The following is a 17,523-nucleotide window of genomic DNA, read 5'->3' as shown; positions in this document are numbered from 1 at the left end:
GATTGACTAGAATCCATAATTTCATAGGTAGATGGATCGCACTGATCTTGACAAAATGACAAGTGCATTTATCTGCAAAAGAAAATCCTTGCAAAAGCTAAAGCTTCATAATGATATCATGGCCGACAAGAAATTACTAGTAGCCCAGCAATGCGATCAATGAAACTATGAAAGCATGTATTCGCATCGATCAAGCGTAAGTGATGTCCAATCGCATAAACCGCGGCGCCGACAAGGTGCTCGTTTTGGCATCACATCAGGGTTGCTGATCAAAGTGGCTCGAGATTCCAGCAGACAGATCGATCGACCCTTAGCTGGCAGGGTCAACCACGGTAAGCGAAACCGTAGAAATCGTGAAAACCACGGTACCGCGTACCCACGGATACCGCGATAAATTTGAATCTAAAAATTTTGAATTTAAAATCCGCGGTAATCACGTGGTTTTGGGTCAAAACCGTACGGTATCGGCCGAAAACCGCAGCTAGTGTAATCCGACGATTAGGTGCAAATTAATTTTGAAAAAAACTGTAAAAATATAAGAAAAATAGAAAACTATTACGTAGCTATATTTATGACATTTAGGACATGTTATATGGGAAAAAAGAAAAATTTAACATATTTTTTTCTAAATTCTTTACAAATTTTGGCATTACAAGTATATTTAGAATCAAATATTACGTATAAAACTAATACATGTTTACAAACATGTGACTACATTAGTACATATATAATTTACCTTAGCTTAGATACTGGAAATTAACAAAAGCCTACAACAAAATATTACTAACTATCTACATCATAAATAGCTAACGCAATAAAAAATATGCCTCGTCTATCCAGTATCACCTACATAGTCAACTAAGTGCTGCAAACATTCAAATATGTGTCTCATGTATCAAATACCTAGGTTCTATGAAGTGTGAACAATACCGTTTTTTATTTTGCCTAACCATTTTTCGGTATTGAATTTTTATTCATTCATAAATTTAGTTTTTTTCATCAATTTTTTTCACCAAACATCATTACAAATCAATCTCTACATCATATATTTTTTCTATAAATTTCCTTCAATTTTTTAAATTTGGATCAAATTTGCGAACGGTTACTGTGGTATACCGAAGTCGTGCCCCGGCGGAGAGCACGGTTAGCGCGGTAACCGTCACGGTTTTCGTGGTTTCACGAACCCTGGGGTCAACACTATGTTTGTTCATCAGGAATTCAGGGTAGCCGCCCGCTTTATTTCACATTTATGATGATATACAGTACTCCTTCCGTTACAGTATAAGATGTTTTCACTTTACCTAGATTAACATGATACTAATTAATCTATATATATATATATATATTATATTTATTAATTAATAAATTTAGGTAATGATAAAAAGTCAAACGGAGGTAGTCCTATGAGAGAATACCATACCCATATCTCTATTGATTATCGTTTTGAGTAATACACAAAACAGTTACGTATATTTGCATTAAGAGAAACTAGGTATTGTCGAGCTCAGTTTTATGCGAAGCTAGATAATACATGCAGAGTAAGATTTATACAGGACTCTTAATTTTTATTTCTATAAGTTTTGGTTTTCATAAAGAGCTATTAAATTTTATTTACATAGGTTCGGATTTTATATATTATTTCTTAAATATGGATTGGGTTTCATATACAATTTTTAAATTATATTTCTATAAATATAATTATATTGTGTATACAAATATATCGATTACTCTAACCGTTATAATCTAATGGGTTTTTTCTTAGATTATTGGAGTTAAAATGTAGATCTACCGCATCTAATTGTCAATGTTTTTCTCTTTTTATTCCATTAACATGGTAATTTCTAGCTTTTAGAGTGAACGCAAGGGCACCTTTCAAAACTTTCTTTATCATAATACAATTATAATATAATAGATAGATAGATACTCCTACGTCCTCAAATAATTTCATTTTCATTCATCTCATGGGTAATCCGTAGTAGATAGAATTAGCAGGATAACTTCTCGCCGTAACATCTCATGTCTGTTAATTCTTCATAAAAAAGAGAATGAAACTCTGAGCTCTTCCTTTGAAAAGAAAAACCAATGAGCTATTCGGTTTGTAGAATTTTAACCCATAAAAATAGAAAATATGCGGTAATAGAAATATAAGGTTTGAGTAAATATCATTTTTTTCTACGTTTTTTCTATGAATATGTGGAAATGGAAAATTCCATTTGTTTTATCTATACTTTATTTGTAGGAACCGAATAATTTTTATAGAAATCTAATTTTTAATAATTTAATCCTTTGTTTGTCCTCCCAAATCGTCGAGAACTCATAATTTCTCCATCGAGTCCTCTCACTCTCTTGGTTGGCGGGCACCGCATTTTCTCGAATTGCTTGAACTCTGATTTCAGGATGGTCAGGGGAAATTTCACTCTCTTGGCTAATTGTACCGAAGAGGAATAGGCCTTCAGACTATGAGCTGTGTACATGATGCGTGAAACAGAAATTCAGTCTCGATCGCCGGCAGGCGGCCATGCTTTAGTTCAGAATTGACATGTTTCATCCTGGTGATCGATCATTCGTAATGGTATAAGAGCAAACTTTTATACGTGTATTCTTATACGTAATGGCATAATTAATCCATCCAGATTTGCTGCCAGATGAATGTCTGATCATCATATCATTTGGTAGGAGCCGACGAGACGTCGATGAACAGTGTCCCCGGGGGCCCTAGCGCCCGCATGCGTCGTCCCCGTCGGAATGCTATGCTCTTGCAACGCAACCACCATGCCGCCGGCCGGCCCCATGACGGCCGCCCGGCCATCGATCCTCCATCTCTGAATGCAATGCAAGCAGCTGTAGCTATAGCTCTAGCTCTAGCTAGTTACTACTTCCGTACTTTTTCTCTTTTTTTTTATACTTATAAATTTTAAATTTCAACCCTAATTTTAGAATTGATTTTATAGTTTATTCGCTGCAGTTTATTTTTCAGCATTACTTGCTAAGAATATATATATTAAAAGTTGCATTTATAAAATATTTTTCGCTTTCACGCAATGACCTCCTCCCGTGTGGAGTACTTTCGCGTGCGTGTGGCGGTTGCAGATAAGGCTTGAATTTGAATATACATGACTAGACCTCCTAAAATAACTCTGCATTAATCATGATCCGATTAATCGTCTTGAAAAAGGATTTGAGAGGGTGATTGTTTAGCTTATTCAGAGAAAAATCAAACGGTATATAAAAATAATTTGTGAATAAAATACACATATATATATACACACATACACATACACATATACACACATGTGTTCTTAGCAATCTAAAAAGTCAAAGTTGAAAAATAAAATACGATGAAAAACTTCTAAAATATACTCTAAATCTAAATTTAAGATTGAAAATTTAAACTTTGGGTTATTAGTAGAAACAAAGCGAAAAGATGGACCGGTAAAAATTTGTCTTTCATCTCTTTGCACTAATGTGTAGAAGTGTGGAACATATATATAAAATATTATTAGGAAGTATATTTTAAATACAAATACAATACCCAGCATATAATTATATTATTTTATCCAATAATAACAATGCATTTCTTTATTTTATCCAATAATAACAATGCATTTCTTTTTTAATTCCGTTGTAATACATGGGCATTTAGCTCAAGTATAGTCTGAAACGATTATACATATGAATGAGTAGTGGCACCGGCCGGCATATATGATTGATCATTTTTTTTTTTGTTCATCAAGCAACAGGTCCCATGTTGCATCCCATCACTGATGGATCGGCTGATGAATGCGCAGAATGCAATGCGGCTTGGCATTTAATTAATCAATTCAGCCTACATACTAGTAGCTTTTATATATATATATATATATATATATATATATATATATATATATATATATATATATATATATGCAATATACTACCTCCGTCCCATAATAACCTTATTTTTCATTTTTCTGTGTTCAACGTTTGACCATTCGTCTTATTTGAAAAAAATTGTACAAAATCTTTAAAAAATCAGTCACATATAAAGTACTATTTATATTTTATCATCTAGTAACAATAAAAATATTAATCGTAAAAAAATTTTAAATAAGATAAATGGTCAAATGTTGGACACGGAAAAAAAAAGGTTATTACGGGACGGAGGTAGTATGCATGGTCCATGGATGAGCCATGAGCTTGGGTTGCAGAGAAAGAGTGTAGCTCTAACATGCTAGTATTAAAAGCCTTGGAAAGAGCCAAAACTGATGAATTATTATTGGGCGAAACGATATGATCGAGTAGGAGCGGCGTCGATGGATCGTTTGTTATGCAAGAAATGTGTACGCATGCATTATTGTTAGCTGGATACATAAGCTACAGGACAATGTTACGGTATATTTTACTCAGAGTGGTAGCAGTGTAGTAAAATGTATATCTACTATGTATTTTATGTATTTTTATAAGTATATTAAATATTTTATTCTAAACTTTGGTAAGATGTATTTATGAATTTATCTATTTTAAAATGATATATGATATACATTTTTATCGTAAAGTTATATATTTTAGTTTTAGTTTTATTGTTATAGAATTTCAACTATATATACTAGCGGTGTAGTATAACAAAATTAGATCCGTTGGATCAAAACAATAAACAAATACAATCATTCAAAGCTAAGGTGCACCATCACTTGCTGCAAACAGCTAGTATGTAATTAGTAGCTAACACAAGCTCTATATAGCTAGCAAACTACTACTAGTTAGCACGGCTCTGAGTGCTACTCCTATCTAATCGCATTAAAAATAATATTCGATGAATCTCTTACTGGTCACTAATTCATGTTTTTCCATGGAATACTATTATTTGGTGCTATGATTATGCTAAATGTATTGATTGGCCATTTTGGAAATGTGGTGGTTTAGGTTAAAACAAGAGTCCAGTCAAATTCTAGCTAGATCCTTAATTATTAGCTTTGAATTATATTGATTTTAGTGGCTTAGTTTAAAACGAGTCTATATCAGTTACAACTTCATAATTTCTAATTAAACGAATAACATATACAAATTGGGAGTTCTAGATGGGGACAATTCATATTTATTAATTTTAAATTCTAAAAGTATTATATTTTTAAAAAGTTAAAATTAAAGAGTCCATAATATATTCAATTGCTTTTTTATTTAATACGAATTCCTAATACAATCTATGGACACTATAACATATAATTCATCTAATTAATCGACGATATGGTAATTAGGCTAAAATATTTGTAGTTTTGTAAAATTTACTTTTATCTTTATATTACCCCTAGCAGATCTTATGGAAAAACTTTTAAAATACTATATCTGTGGCTCAACATTTTGGGACCTATCTCAGTTAGCTTGGAATAAACTTAATTAGTTACTACTACGTACTTTTTCCATCTCAAAATATTTGACAACGTTGATTTTTTTATACACGTTTGATTATTCGTCTTATTAAAAAAATTACATAATTATTAATTATTTTTATATAAAATATACTTTTATACATACATATAGCTGTACATATTTGACAAAAAATTAAATAATGCAAATAGTCAAACATATAAAAAAGTCAATGGCGTTAAATATTTAGGGAAAATATTTAGGGACAAAGGTAGTATATAGTATATCAGTATCGAACTTCTTTGCACTGTCATTTTGGCTCATGCGTGTATTGAGCATTTTCTTATACTTAAGTTGTCGATTGCCATTGTGGACAAAAAGAAAGCACTGTAATACTTTACCTTACATTTTGCCTGCAGTCAAAAGCAATTCAGCTAGTGGAGTGTTCAAACTACTCAAATACTGCTATATACTATCATCACAGCTAGCTAGCGAGCTGGTTGGCCCACACAAATTCTCCTTAGTGTTCAAATTCCAAAGTTTTCAATCAAAAATTGAATTTGGACAGTTCTATATCCAGTCCCATATTTTTTGATTTTGATATATCTAAAATGAATGGGGCAATTTTCTTGTCCCATATATACACATATAATTCAGTCAACTATCAACTGGGCCTAACACAATGAAGCTATCACGTATGGTGGAGTATTAGTAGTAGTAGTTAAGCGTTCTCGTCAACCTTTAGTTTTGCCTAACACAGGTGGTTACCAAAAAAAAAATTGCTCCTATTGTTGGTATGGTATGCTCTTGTCATTTGAAGTGTTCAAAGAAAAAAAAAACATCTCCAAGTTGTAAGTAACACTGTAACAGCAGTATGGTTTATCTGCATACAAAATTTGTGGTAAAAAGAGTGGGGAAATGACACTTATTTACCACGGTACATGCTAATAACATACAGATATTTAGCTTAGGGGCTACTCAATTTGGTGAAATTTCAAGAGAATTAGAGGAATGGAACTGTTTTTGTGAAATTCTTGTAAAGTTCATATGCTTTGAAGAAGAGCTCAGAACTCATTTGGAGCTGATGGAATTTAAAGAGGACCCATTTGCAAGAAGCTCCAAATAACAAGCTGAATTGGTTAGCTCTGAAACTGTCCCCCTGGCAACTTCTGAAAAAGCCTCCGAAACCTCAAAAGGAATCACAACAAAAGTACACAAAAAAGAAGAAAAAGAAGAGAGGCAGAAATAAGAATGTCACAAATGCAGCATAAAAAAAGGTAAAAAAGAAACAAACTTGTCAAAAGGTAGCACGCAATAATACTACAAGTCAAATTAAAAATGCAGCATTATACTGCTTTTCTACTACAAAGAACAAGGCAAACAAAATGGCCACAAATACTATGCATCTTCAGAGATCCAGAGTCTCACACGCAACGCAACGCACGCTCGCTCGTGTGAATTTTCGCGTATACAATTCGCTGCACACGTGCTGAAACCCAGATCAAAATATCAGATGTGTTCTGATTGATTGATTGATTAGCGAAGAGATCGAGTAATTAGCCTGCAATTAAATTTGCTCCGATGCTTAAACTGTACAGCAGCCAGTAGCTCAGTTCAGCTCAGCTTGGCCAGCGTCAAGACTGCACTAATATATTGCTCCTTTTTTTTTTCTTCTCTCTTCGCTGCTACCGAGTCTTTTCTCTCCTCGGGAGCTGCTCAAATTCGCCTCCTTTTCCTCTCCTCTCCTCGCCGGCGGCGATCCGGCGATGCCTCCGGGTCGGCAGGAGGCTGAGGCGGCGTGATTTGAGCTCGTGTGATACCGGATACGTTGGTGGCGATGGCGGCGCCGGCGGCGAGCTCAGGTGCGGAGGAGGGGGAGGGGAGGGGGGCCAGGGTGAACCAGGAGCTGTGGTACGCGTGCGCCGGGCCGCTCGTGTCGCTGCCGCCGCAGGGGAGCCTCGTCGTCTACTTCCCCCAGGGCCACAGCGAGCAGGTGGAGCTCTTCTCTGCTTCCTGCGATTCTTGATCAAAGCTGCTGCTTCGATGAACACAAATTTCTCCTTTTTTTTTTGGTTCTTGTTGTTTTATTGTGGTTTATTTACTTTTTTTTTTCATCTTTCGTCTCTTTGTTGTTGCCTCGTGTCCGTGTTCGGCGGCAATTGGTTCTTGAGGGTTTGATCTTCGCCATCCATCCAAATGGTTTCTTCCTTTTTGTTGTCGAGGAGAAAAAAGTATTCCATTTTTCTCGGTGTCCTTGTCTGAATAGGAGAAATATTTGGGAATTGTTTTCTTTTTGGTGCTAAGGAAGACATTTCAGAGAGGAATGGTTCAATCTCTAATCGCACGTGTTGTTTATACTTCCCTTTGATTTTGTTCATTGTGAGATCAAGTCTTCGTCTCATGGAAGTTTGGTGCTGTTTGATGCATTGCTGGAGAATGCCAAATCTGTCCTCGTTTTCTTGACGCCCATTTACATGTTGTTTAGCAAAAGGCCCTTTTATTTCTTATCTTGCAGACAGCCAATCTTTTTCTAACTTTCAACTATGAACATGCAACTTTTGTTGATCTTGTTTCACTTGCTAGCAAATTCAGTTATACAGACACTATTCTCATCTGTAGAATATAGATGATCCTGACTCAATGCAAACGAAAAGTGCTCATGTTAATGGGTTGCTTATATTTTACTGTTGAGTTTGATACAGAAAACATGTGTGTTGTGTACAAGTAATATGCTATGTATGAGTTAACGAAAGTTCAGTTACTGGCACAACGCTTGTAAATTTGCAAGTTATGTGCAAGTGGTCTGGACTCTGGACTTTCATGGCGAACAATTCTCATTCCTCGATACCCAATTTCAGGTTGCAGCATCTATGCGAAGGGATGCAGATGCACAAATTCCAAGCTATCCAAATCTTCCATCAAAGCTGATATGCATCCTCCACAGTGTCACTATGCATGTAATCTCCGCCTATTTGAAAAACAGTAAATGGAAAAAAAAAGTTGCACGCTTTACTAGTTCTCTTACTGTTATAAGGATGCTTTGAACTTTTTATAACGGTGCATTTCTTAACACAACATGACAGGCTGATCCTGACACAGATGAGGTTTATGCTCAAATGACTCTCCAGCCAGTTAGCAATGTAGGTCTCGCTTTCCTGAATTCAATTCGATCATTTGTATTATGTGATGTGCGAGCACCGCCATGATTTTGGAGTTGGGATTGTTAGGTGTCACAGTGTGACAAGGAAACATTGCTAGCATCAGAGCTTGCGCTGAAACAAACCAGGCCACAAACAGAATTCTTTTGCAAAACACTGACCGCCAGTGATACAAGCACTCATGGAGGGTTCTCTGTGCCACGCCGTGCTGCGGAGAGGATTTTTCCTCGCCTTGTGAGCATACTTTAGCCTTATGAAAAACGAAGTGTTGATTCTTTCTTGGTTTCTTCTAACTTTTATGCACTGTCTTATGTGTAGGACTTCTCCATGCAGCCTCCTGCCCAGGAACTGCAGGCTCGGGATTTGCATGATAATGCTTGGACATTTCGTCATATATACCGAGGTACAGAGAGAAAATAATATTTGAATGTGTTCTTTCACGCATGAGTAAAAGCTAACACAAGTAAAGTCCATACTCTTGTAAACAAAGCCCCTATTCAACTGTCGTATGTCTGCTTTGGCCTTTTGGTACTAAAAAGTTCAGGAAAATCTATGTTGATTCGTGCTTCAATCTATTTATTGTGTTTAAGATACATCTGTCAAAATGTACGATTCCCTTTCTCTTCATCAGGCCAGCCTAAAAGGCATTTACTGACCACGGGCTGGAGCCTATTTGTCAGTGGAAAGAGACTACTCGCTGGTGATTCGGTCTTGTTTATTAGGTAAACCGTTTATGTCAAATTCCTTTACCACTTTATGGATAGTAAACTGTTTCCTGCCTGAAAATGTTGATGTAACAAACCAATCTGGAGGGACTACTAAACTTCCTTCATTTTGACCATAGGGATGGAAGACAGCAACTCCTATTGGGGATCAGACGAGCGAATAGGCAACCTACAAACCTCTCATCGTCTGTCTTATCTAGTGATAGTATGCATATTGGAGTTCTTGCTGCAGCAGCCCATGCTGCAGCAAATAACAGCCAATTCACGATATACTATAACCCAAGGTAAACAACATCTTTGGCAAGGTTTAATGTAGGAAGAAACATTATGTGATCTTTATTTGGAGTAGTACTGTTTTTTGTGTATTCAGGGCTAGTCCTTCAGAATTTGTGATTCCTTTTGCCAAATACCAGAAGGCAGTGTATGGTAACCAACTATCTCTTGGCATGCGGTTCAGAATGATGTTTGAAACTGAAGAGTCAGGAACAAGAAGGTATAGATTGCCAACTTATATGTTTATTTGTGTAACATATTGGATGCTCTGGAATAACCAGCTGTTTGAAACTGAAGAGTCAGAATGTTCTTGTTACTTCAAATCCTTTCAACTGAAAATTTCTTATCCTAACCCCTCTAAGGGTTGGATATCGAGTCACCTCAATTCCCAGGGGGACTCTCATACAGACTGGACCTAAAAAGACCCTTGGTGTGTTGTGCACACTTGGGTGTTTTGGGAGCACCACCATTTCCCTGCATTCAGTTCTCTGTGTTGACTGTGTTCATGTTCCCGGACTTGTGAATATGTGATGTTTTTTAAAATACAATTGTTTTCTGAACTTGAGAGTTTGTGACACCTTCCTGCAGGTACATGGGTACAATAACTGGTATAAGTGATTTGGATCCAGTAAGGTGGAAAACCTCTCATTGGCGCAACCTTCAGGTTTGGTCTGATGCATACATAACTATACCCCCCCCTTGTTTTTTTTTTTCTGGAATAAGTAGATCTATATGCAGGTTGCATGGGATGAAGCGGCACCAAGTGAGAGACGCACTAGGGTTTCCCTCTGGGAGGTAGAGCCTGTCATTGCTCCATTCTTCATCTACCCCTCACCATTATTCACCGCAAAACGTCCGAGGCTACCTGGAATGGCAGGTAATTAGAGAACTACAGTTCCTGACCTGATAAAATGACACTCTATAAATGATTAGTACTTGTATCAGACTTGTAACTAAAATTTTCAACCGAATATCATTCCTAACAGAAAACTATGATTTCTTAGCTTATAATATGTGAATCGTATCTGTAGATGAAGGGACTGAAATGGACAGTGTTATTAAGAGGACCATGCCATGGCTTGGTGAGGAGATTTGCAAGAAAGATCTGAATATTCAGAACAATGCAGTGACTGGTCTAAATTTAGCTCAGTGGATGAACATGCAGAATAACTCACTTCCTGGCTCGGTTGTGCAACCAGAGTTGTTAAGCCCGTTAAGTGGAAAACCTGTACAAAATTTGGCTGCAACTGATTTATCAAGGCAAATCAGTTTCCACACCCAATTCTTGCAACAAAACAACATCCAATTTAATACTGCATTGGTACCTCAACAAAACCAACAGACAGAACAGTTAGCGAAAGCGATAGCTACACCAAACCAATTAGTAAGTGTTATAATACCGCAGAAGGTGGTTCAAGATTGCAACTCTGAACAAAGGCAGCATGTGGTTACTCAAACAGTGCAAGGCAACCAGCCAAACATAAATATTCCACAGCCTCAACTGGTTGTCCAAGCTCAGCTTCAGCAACCTCAAGTCATTCTCCAGGCACAACTGCAGCAACCTCAAGTTGTTGTCCAGGCCCAACTCCAGCAAACGCAGCCTTTGGTCCAAAGTCACGCTGTCTTACAAGGAGGTCTTCAACAAATCCAGCTTCTGCAGCAGCAACAATCACATGTGCAGCACCAGCAGGTAACGCAACAGTTACAGCAGCAGCAAACACAACAGTTACAACCTGTCCAGCAGGTTCAGCACTCAGTACAGGATCAGCAAATAAAGATGCAACCTGTTCATGTTTCCGCTGACGCAAATATAAATAAACAGATAGCAGATCATCAAATGAAATTACAACTACTAAAGGCTTTACAACCGCAGCAGCCTCTGATCTCAGAGCAACAGAAGATGCTTTTGGATTTGCAACAGCAAATGATAAGTTCACAATCAGCTCCTCAGCAGTGTGTACAGGTAACCACCCAAGCTACTAGTTTACATAACAGTGACAATGCTCTGTACCCAACACAACATAAGGTTCAGTCTCACCAACAAGTTCAAGATTTAACTGGGAATGTCATTCCCAATGCAAAACCAGACATCGTTACTTCCTTGGGTGCTAGCTCTTTACATGCAGCTGGTGGACTGCAATTATTGAAGACAGATGATGTTTCATCTTCTTCAACATCACCATCCACTAATAGTAATCATGTTCTTTTGCAACCCATCCAAAGTAGCTCCAAGAACCAAAGTTTAACTACAGCAGGAAAGACATCTCAATCATCTGTTGTGTTGGGTCCTACGATTGAACAGGACAGAAAGCCATATCAAAATGTTGAGCAAACAATGATGATTCCCAAGATGACAGAGCAAAGGCCAACTACTGGACAAGACTGCATAAAGAACAACCCTCAAATGGATTACTTGGATACATCCTCTTCAGCTACCTCGGTTTGCCTTTCTCAGGCTGACGGATCATTGCAACAAAACTTTCAACCTTTATCCTTCAATCCGCACCCCCTTCTAAAAGACACAGTTCCAGATAGCGTGTTTGAGGTTACAGATCCAAGAAACAACCTTCTATTCGGGGTGAATATTGATGGTCAACTGGGCTTACCACTTAATGCAGACCTGCTTGCAAATGACATTGAAACTGATAAATACATGGATCAGCTGCCTGGAAATGGAATTTCTAATTACATTTCATCAAAGGATTCTCAACAAGAGTTATCGTCTTCAATGATTTCACATTCATTTGGAGTTGCTGACATGGCATTCAATTCTATAGATTCTGCAATCAATGAAACTCCATTCTTAAATAGAAATTCTCAGGCTACAGCAGGTCCTGCACATCAACGAATGAGAACCTACACCAAGGTTTGCTATCTAGCTTAGCCTCAACTTGTCATTTCACACCAGTTTTTATCGAGTCAGCAGATTGAAATAAACTAGCGTCTTTAAGAAGTCATATTCTTAGGATGATTCTAAAGAAAATTCATGAGATTATTGCACATGCTGATGATTATTGCAGCGTGCACTGTGCTGATGAAAATAATTATCTACAGGTACACAAACGCGGTGCGGTGGGAAGATCAATTGACATCAATCGATACTCTGGATATGATGAGCTCAAACACGACGTTGCTCGGATGTTTGGTATTGAGGGGCAACTTGGTGATCAAAATAGAGTTGGCTGGAAGCTAGTATATGAAGATCACGAGAAGGATGTTCTACTAGTTGGCGATGATCCATGGGAGTAAGTCAAATTCCACAAAGCCTATTTTTCATCCACGCACACAAAACTAACAATCACGTCTTTCTGGAGACGTGAAAAAAAGGGGTACCGGAGACAAATCTATGGATGGGATTAGCCTATTTGAACATGACCTTGGAGCAACAACATATTGCTTCTGAATTTATTGTGTGAGCTTAGATTCACCAACATGCAAAGAATGTTATCTAACTTCAACTGAACATTTACCTGTCAAAAAATGTGGTGACCCTAAAAGCAACTCCTCGTTACTTAGAAACAATCAAACACATTGGCTGCAGTGATCTCATTTTATCAAGAAATAATAACGTGACTACATTTTCTTCAGACCCTTCATGTTTATTCACTTTCAAAGTTAATCTGTTTTCTATCTTGTTATAACTAAAAAATTGGTGGCTTTGCATGTGCAGCGACTTTGTGAAATGCGTACGGTGTATCAGGATTCTTTCTCCACAGGAAGAAATGCAGATGAGATTAGTTGGCGACTTTGGAGACAGATTTCTAACCAATCAAGCTTGCAGCAGCTCAGATGGGGGTCATCCCTGGAGGATAACCGGCGACTAGAATATAGAAACTGATCAAAATCCAGTTTACATACATATTGTAGTTGTCTCCACAAGATCAACTTTTTTGACGTTAGTCTCATACTCTCATGACAGTGCAGAGGATGATAGGCAATGATAATTTTGGCTCTGAAACTTCGAGCTTACATGAAATTTATCGACATAAAAATTCAATAAAAATATGGACACAAGAGGAAGGATGTGTTGGCGTCATGGAGTGCATTACAGGAGCTCCTCCTTTAAAGTTCACTCCATTGTTCAGAGTTCAGACTATTGTCTCCGTTGCGGATTCGAATTCAGTGACATTGTCCCATGACATTCTCGGTGACATTATGTCAGTAACATATGGAACCCGCATGTGTCTGGACCCACACGTCAGTGATAGAATGTCACCGAGAATATTACGGTGTAATGTCACTGAATCCCATTCCCTCTGTTGCAGTGTTGTAGATGTGCTAATTCTTTGTATGTTTTGATGGCCTTATTACCCTCTTGTAAAGCCGTCCATAACTCCATACGTTTATACAATTATACGACAATGTATATATTTTTGCTGTAAGCTTCAGCACGGAGATTGTCAGATATTACTGCTTGTAAGCTGTTCAGATCTAAATGAAGGAACAAAAACACCACTTTTATGCGTGAGGCGTCGTTGATCGTGTATTTTTGTTGGAATCTTGTACAATCTTTGAGACCTTATTTTTAGATAATGGAAATGGTCAGTCACTGGTTAGTGTCGAATTGTATATCTGGGACGAAGTATTTGAATGAGTACCAAAATCTCGTTGCAACTTAACAGAGAATTGTGTTTTGGATGTGTGCATCTTAACTATGCACACTTGGAAGTGTTCTCACTGTCATTTTTTTAATCGTCTAAGATTCAATAAAGATTCTATTATCTATCCCTTGTCTTTTCATTTTAGCATATGCTTATAAACAAAAATTTAAATTTTTAACCTTAAATCTAGAGTTGATTCTAGGGTTTTTTAACGAAGTTTATTTTTTAGCTTTAACTTTTAAAGCACTAAGAATACATATATAAAAATTTTATTTATAATTATTTTTTATTTGTAAATACGCTGTCACCCGCTAAAAAGATTACCGACCCATCTTTCTCTAAAGAATGAATTTTTAAAGATGACTAATGGAGTGCAGTTTTAAACTCATTCACAGGGGATGATTGATTGGTTTTTTATAGGAAAAATAAAACAAGATATTTACAAATAAAAAATAATTATATACAAACTTTTATATGTGTTTTTAACGAAAGACTAAAAAATAAAATACGATGAAAAACTCTAAAATACTCTAAAGTCAACTTTAAATTTAAATTTAAGCTCAGAAATTTAAATTTTAACTTACAAACATAAGCCGAGGACGATAGAAAATATTCAAAACAGAGGCCAAATAACATAATTAAAAAACGGCAAATACTATCATAATCCTTCTTTCTCGCTGACCTACTGGCCCCACAACACAGAGACATATGAACTCACAGATTCAACCAGCCGGTGGAGAAACAGAAGGCGATTTTTTGTCGCCGCCATCAAACGCGCCGCCGCCGCCGCCGCGGCGAGCCCCGACGACTCGACGCCGGACGGAGAAGCAGAAGCAGAAGCCGTTCTTGGTCATCCAGGTCTTCGCAATGGCGGTCTCCCCGGAGCTGGAGCGCTTGCAGCACGTCGAGCCCTCCCGCTTCGTCGCCTTCTCCTTCCCCAACCCTCTCCTCCACGACGCCTCCAGCCCGTACGGCGACGGCGCGGGGTTCCTCCGCGTGGCGGTTCTTGACTCCCCTCTCCGTCCTCCTCCCGCCCCGGCCCCGCGCACGGCGGCGATGCTCGTGCCGGCGGGACGGCACCGGGACTGGATCTTCTCCACGCGCGCCGGCCACCTGCACCTCCTCCTCTCCTCCCAGCCGCAGTGCCACCTGTCCCGCCTCGTACTCGTCGGCCCTGAGCTCACCGCGCCTTCTCCCCGGGGGGTCGTCTCCTGCGCCGCCGCTCGCCCGGACCCGGATCCTGCGCACGCTCGGCTCCTCCCGCTCCTCCTAGCTCTATGCCCCAGGGCTGCGTTTGGGGGAAATGCCATCCCCGACGTGCCGTTGCTCTCCTTCCATGATGACCTCCTCCGGATTGCTCCGGTCAAGGTTGCCACCGGCCCTGTGGTTGGTGAGATGGTTGTCGAGGATGTGGCTGTCGACTGCACACCGCATCCGGTTGAGTTGCGCCGCAGATTGCGGTTCAAGCGCACGCCTTTCCTTGTCCAAACCCAGGTGCGCCTTGTGCGGCGATCGTCTCCGGGTGATTCTTGCTTGTTGGAAGCATTGGATGAGGTTGCAGGTGGTTCATTGCAGCCTGAGGTGGGTGGAGAGCTAGTCCAGCCTTACCTACAGGCCATGGCTTCCGGTCTCGCCGTGATCGCCCCTTCCATGGATGAGAGTTTTCGGTTGGGTGACAAGCCGAGGTGTCTTTGTGCCGGCATCGGTGGCGGCGCTCTTCTAATGTCCATCAGGATGGGACTTCAGTGTGATGTACTAGGGATTGAGGCCGATGATGTTGTCCTGGATGTTGCAAGGAGCCATTTTGGACTGGTGGAGGATGAGTTCCTCCAAGTCCGTGTTGGTGATGCTATTCAAACAATCCAGGATTTTGCTCGGAAAGGGGAGCATGATATGAATTTCAGGGCAATTATGGTGGATCTTGACTCCTGTGATCCTATATGTGGAGTCAGTGCACCACCATTGGAGATGACACAGGAAAGCGTTCTTCTTGCTGCACGGACGATCCTACATCGTAATGGGGCTTTGATACTGAACGTAATCCCTCCTGCTGCAGATGGAACCTTCTATAAAGGGTTGATTGATGTTCTTCGCCGAGTTTTCTCTGAATTGTATGAAATAAGTGTTGGTAATGGCGAAAATTTTATTCTAGTTGCCACAGCGTCGCCAGTTGAAACTATCCTTTCTGATGGTTCAGGAAGCTTTCTGACAGAATTGAGGACATTATCTGGGGGTTTTTTGGAACACATAACGAGAATTTGACATTCCAAATCACTGTATTGCTCCAGAAAGTTGCTGTGTTTGGCTGTGTATACATCACAACAAATATCACATGGCACTTCCGATCTCAAATGAAGAAGCCTGTTTGAACTGGCCATTGGGTTTGGTATTTCAGATTCCGCAGTTCTTCCTATGTGTGAACTCGGGGTACTTACTGCTGTATTTCAGATCTTGTATAACTGGACAAGTAACAGCAAACGTGGAGATACCATTACAAATCACTTGCGGTGCAAGATGAATATTTAGTTAGTTAATGCCAATGAGACATGCTGACAGCTAAGAGAAGAGAAAAGGAGATAATTTGAGTAGTCAGAGTACAGAAAGATGAGCTCAAAGAGCTATAGCTTTTTATCAGATTATCAGATTACAGGTATTTATGTTCATGAAGATTTTTCCATCCTTTTAGCCATTATGGGTTGTTAACAGTCATGAAGACAATACAAATCCTGCATGTTTTAAATCAATCGCTATTGGATTATTCTTAAAAGAAAAGATTCATAATAGAATTCTTATTTTAGCTAATGGATTTCCTTTTCACTGTGCATTTTGTTGTACGTCACTTGAATCAATAATTATGTTTGCATGCCTGTGAATTATGTTGTCTGATGGTGTTGATATTGGTAATAATTTTAAAATAAAGCACAAATCATCTTCTAGTTTAGCATGTTCGATATGAGTTTTGTCGATGCATTGCCCTGTCAAAATATATTCTTTCCAAAGTTAATATTGGGTACGGATTGTGCCATTGTTTATACCATATGTGACTGACCTGGTTTCCCTTCTTTTCAGAAAAAAACTTCAAGGTGGAATTGTGGCATATCACAATAAGAATACCGATTGGTCCAAACATGCCAGAAAGGATAATATTCTTCTTATTCTGGCTAGCTTTTGTGTAATTCACTTCTGTTCATGTGTGGAGCAGCAGCATTTATTATATGGTTGAAAAACCAATATTTTGTATTAAAACATAACATGTTTTTGTTAGTATCTTCTGTGGTGTTTTGGAGAATAATATGAAGCAATTAAGCACATTTGGAACACATTAATTTGCCGAAATCGATATTCCCGTATAATTGCTTCAAAAATCCTCCGTTCCAAAGGTTGTCTTGTCTCCAAATTAGACAGTACTCCGTCGCAAGATAC

The 17,523-nt window shown here is 38.6% G+C and overlaps 2 protein-coding genes across 2 annotated transcripts; both read left to right on the top strand.

The window, feature by feature from the left end:
* The first annotated feature begins 6,933 nt into the window (after positions 1–6,933).
* On the top strand, positions 6,934–13,588 carry LOC102719607 (auxin response factor 21). The gene is made up of 13 exons (XM_006659541.3): positions 6,934–7,336; positions 8,202–8,300; positions 8,427–8,483; positions 8,571–8,735; positions 8,820–8,904; positions 9,133–9,223; positions 9,346–9,510; positions 9,597–9,719; positions 10,088–10,163; positions 10,238–10,376; positions 10,531–12,365; positions 12,554–12,744; positions 13,170–13,588. The coding sequence occupies exons 1-13, from the start codon at positions 7,181–7,183 to the stop codon at positions 13,321–13,323; spliced, it is 3,336 nt and encodes a 1,111-aa protein (XP_006659604.2). The 5' UTR covers positions 6,934–7,180; the 3' UTR covers positions 13,324–13,588.
* A 1,212-nt stretch (positions 13,589–14,800) lies between these two features.
* Positions 14,801–16,750, top strand: LOC102719887 (eEF1A lysine and N-terminal methyltransferase). The gene has a single exon (XM_006659542.3). The coding sequence runs from the start codon at positions 14,809–14,811 to the stop codon at positions 16,360–16,362; it is 1,554 nt and encodes a 517-aa protein (XP_006659605.2). The 5' UTR covers positions 14,801–14,808; the 3' UTR covers positions 16,363–16,750.
* Positions 16,751–17,523: the final 773 nt, after the last annotated feature.

The sequence above is a fragment of the Oryza brachyantha genome, chromosome 8 (genome assembly GCF_000231095.2).
Source record: "Oryza brachyantha chromosome 8, ObraRS2, whole genome shotgun sequence".
Classification (NCBI taxonomy): domain Eukaryota; kingdom Viridiplantae; phylum Streptophyta; class Magnoliopsida; order Poales; family Poaceae; genus Oryza; species Oryza brachyantha.
Note: the sequence above shows the minus strand (reverse complement) of the source record. Positions and strands in the feature narration are given on the sequence as shown.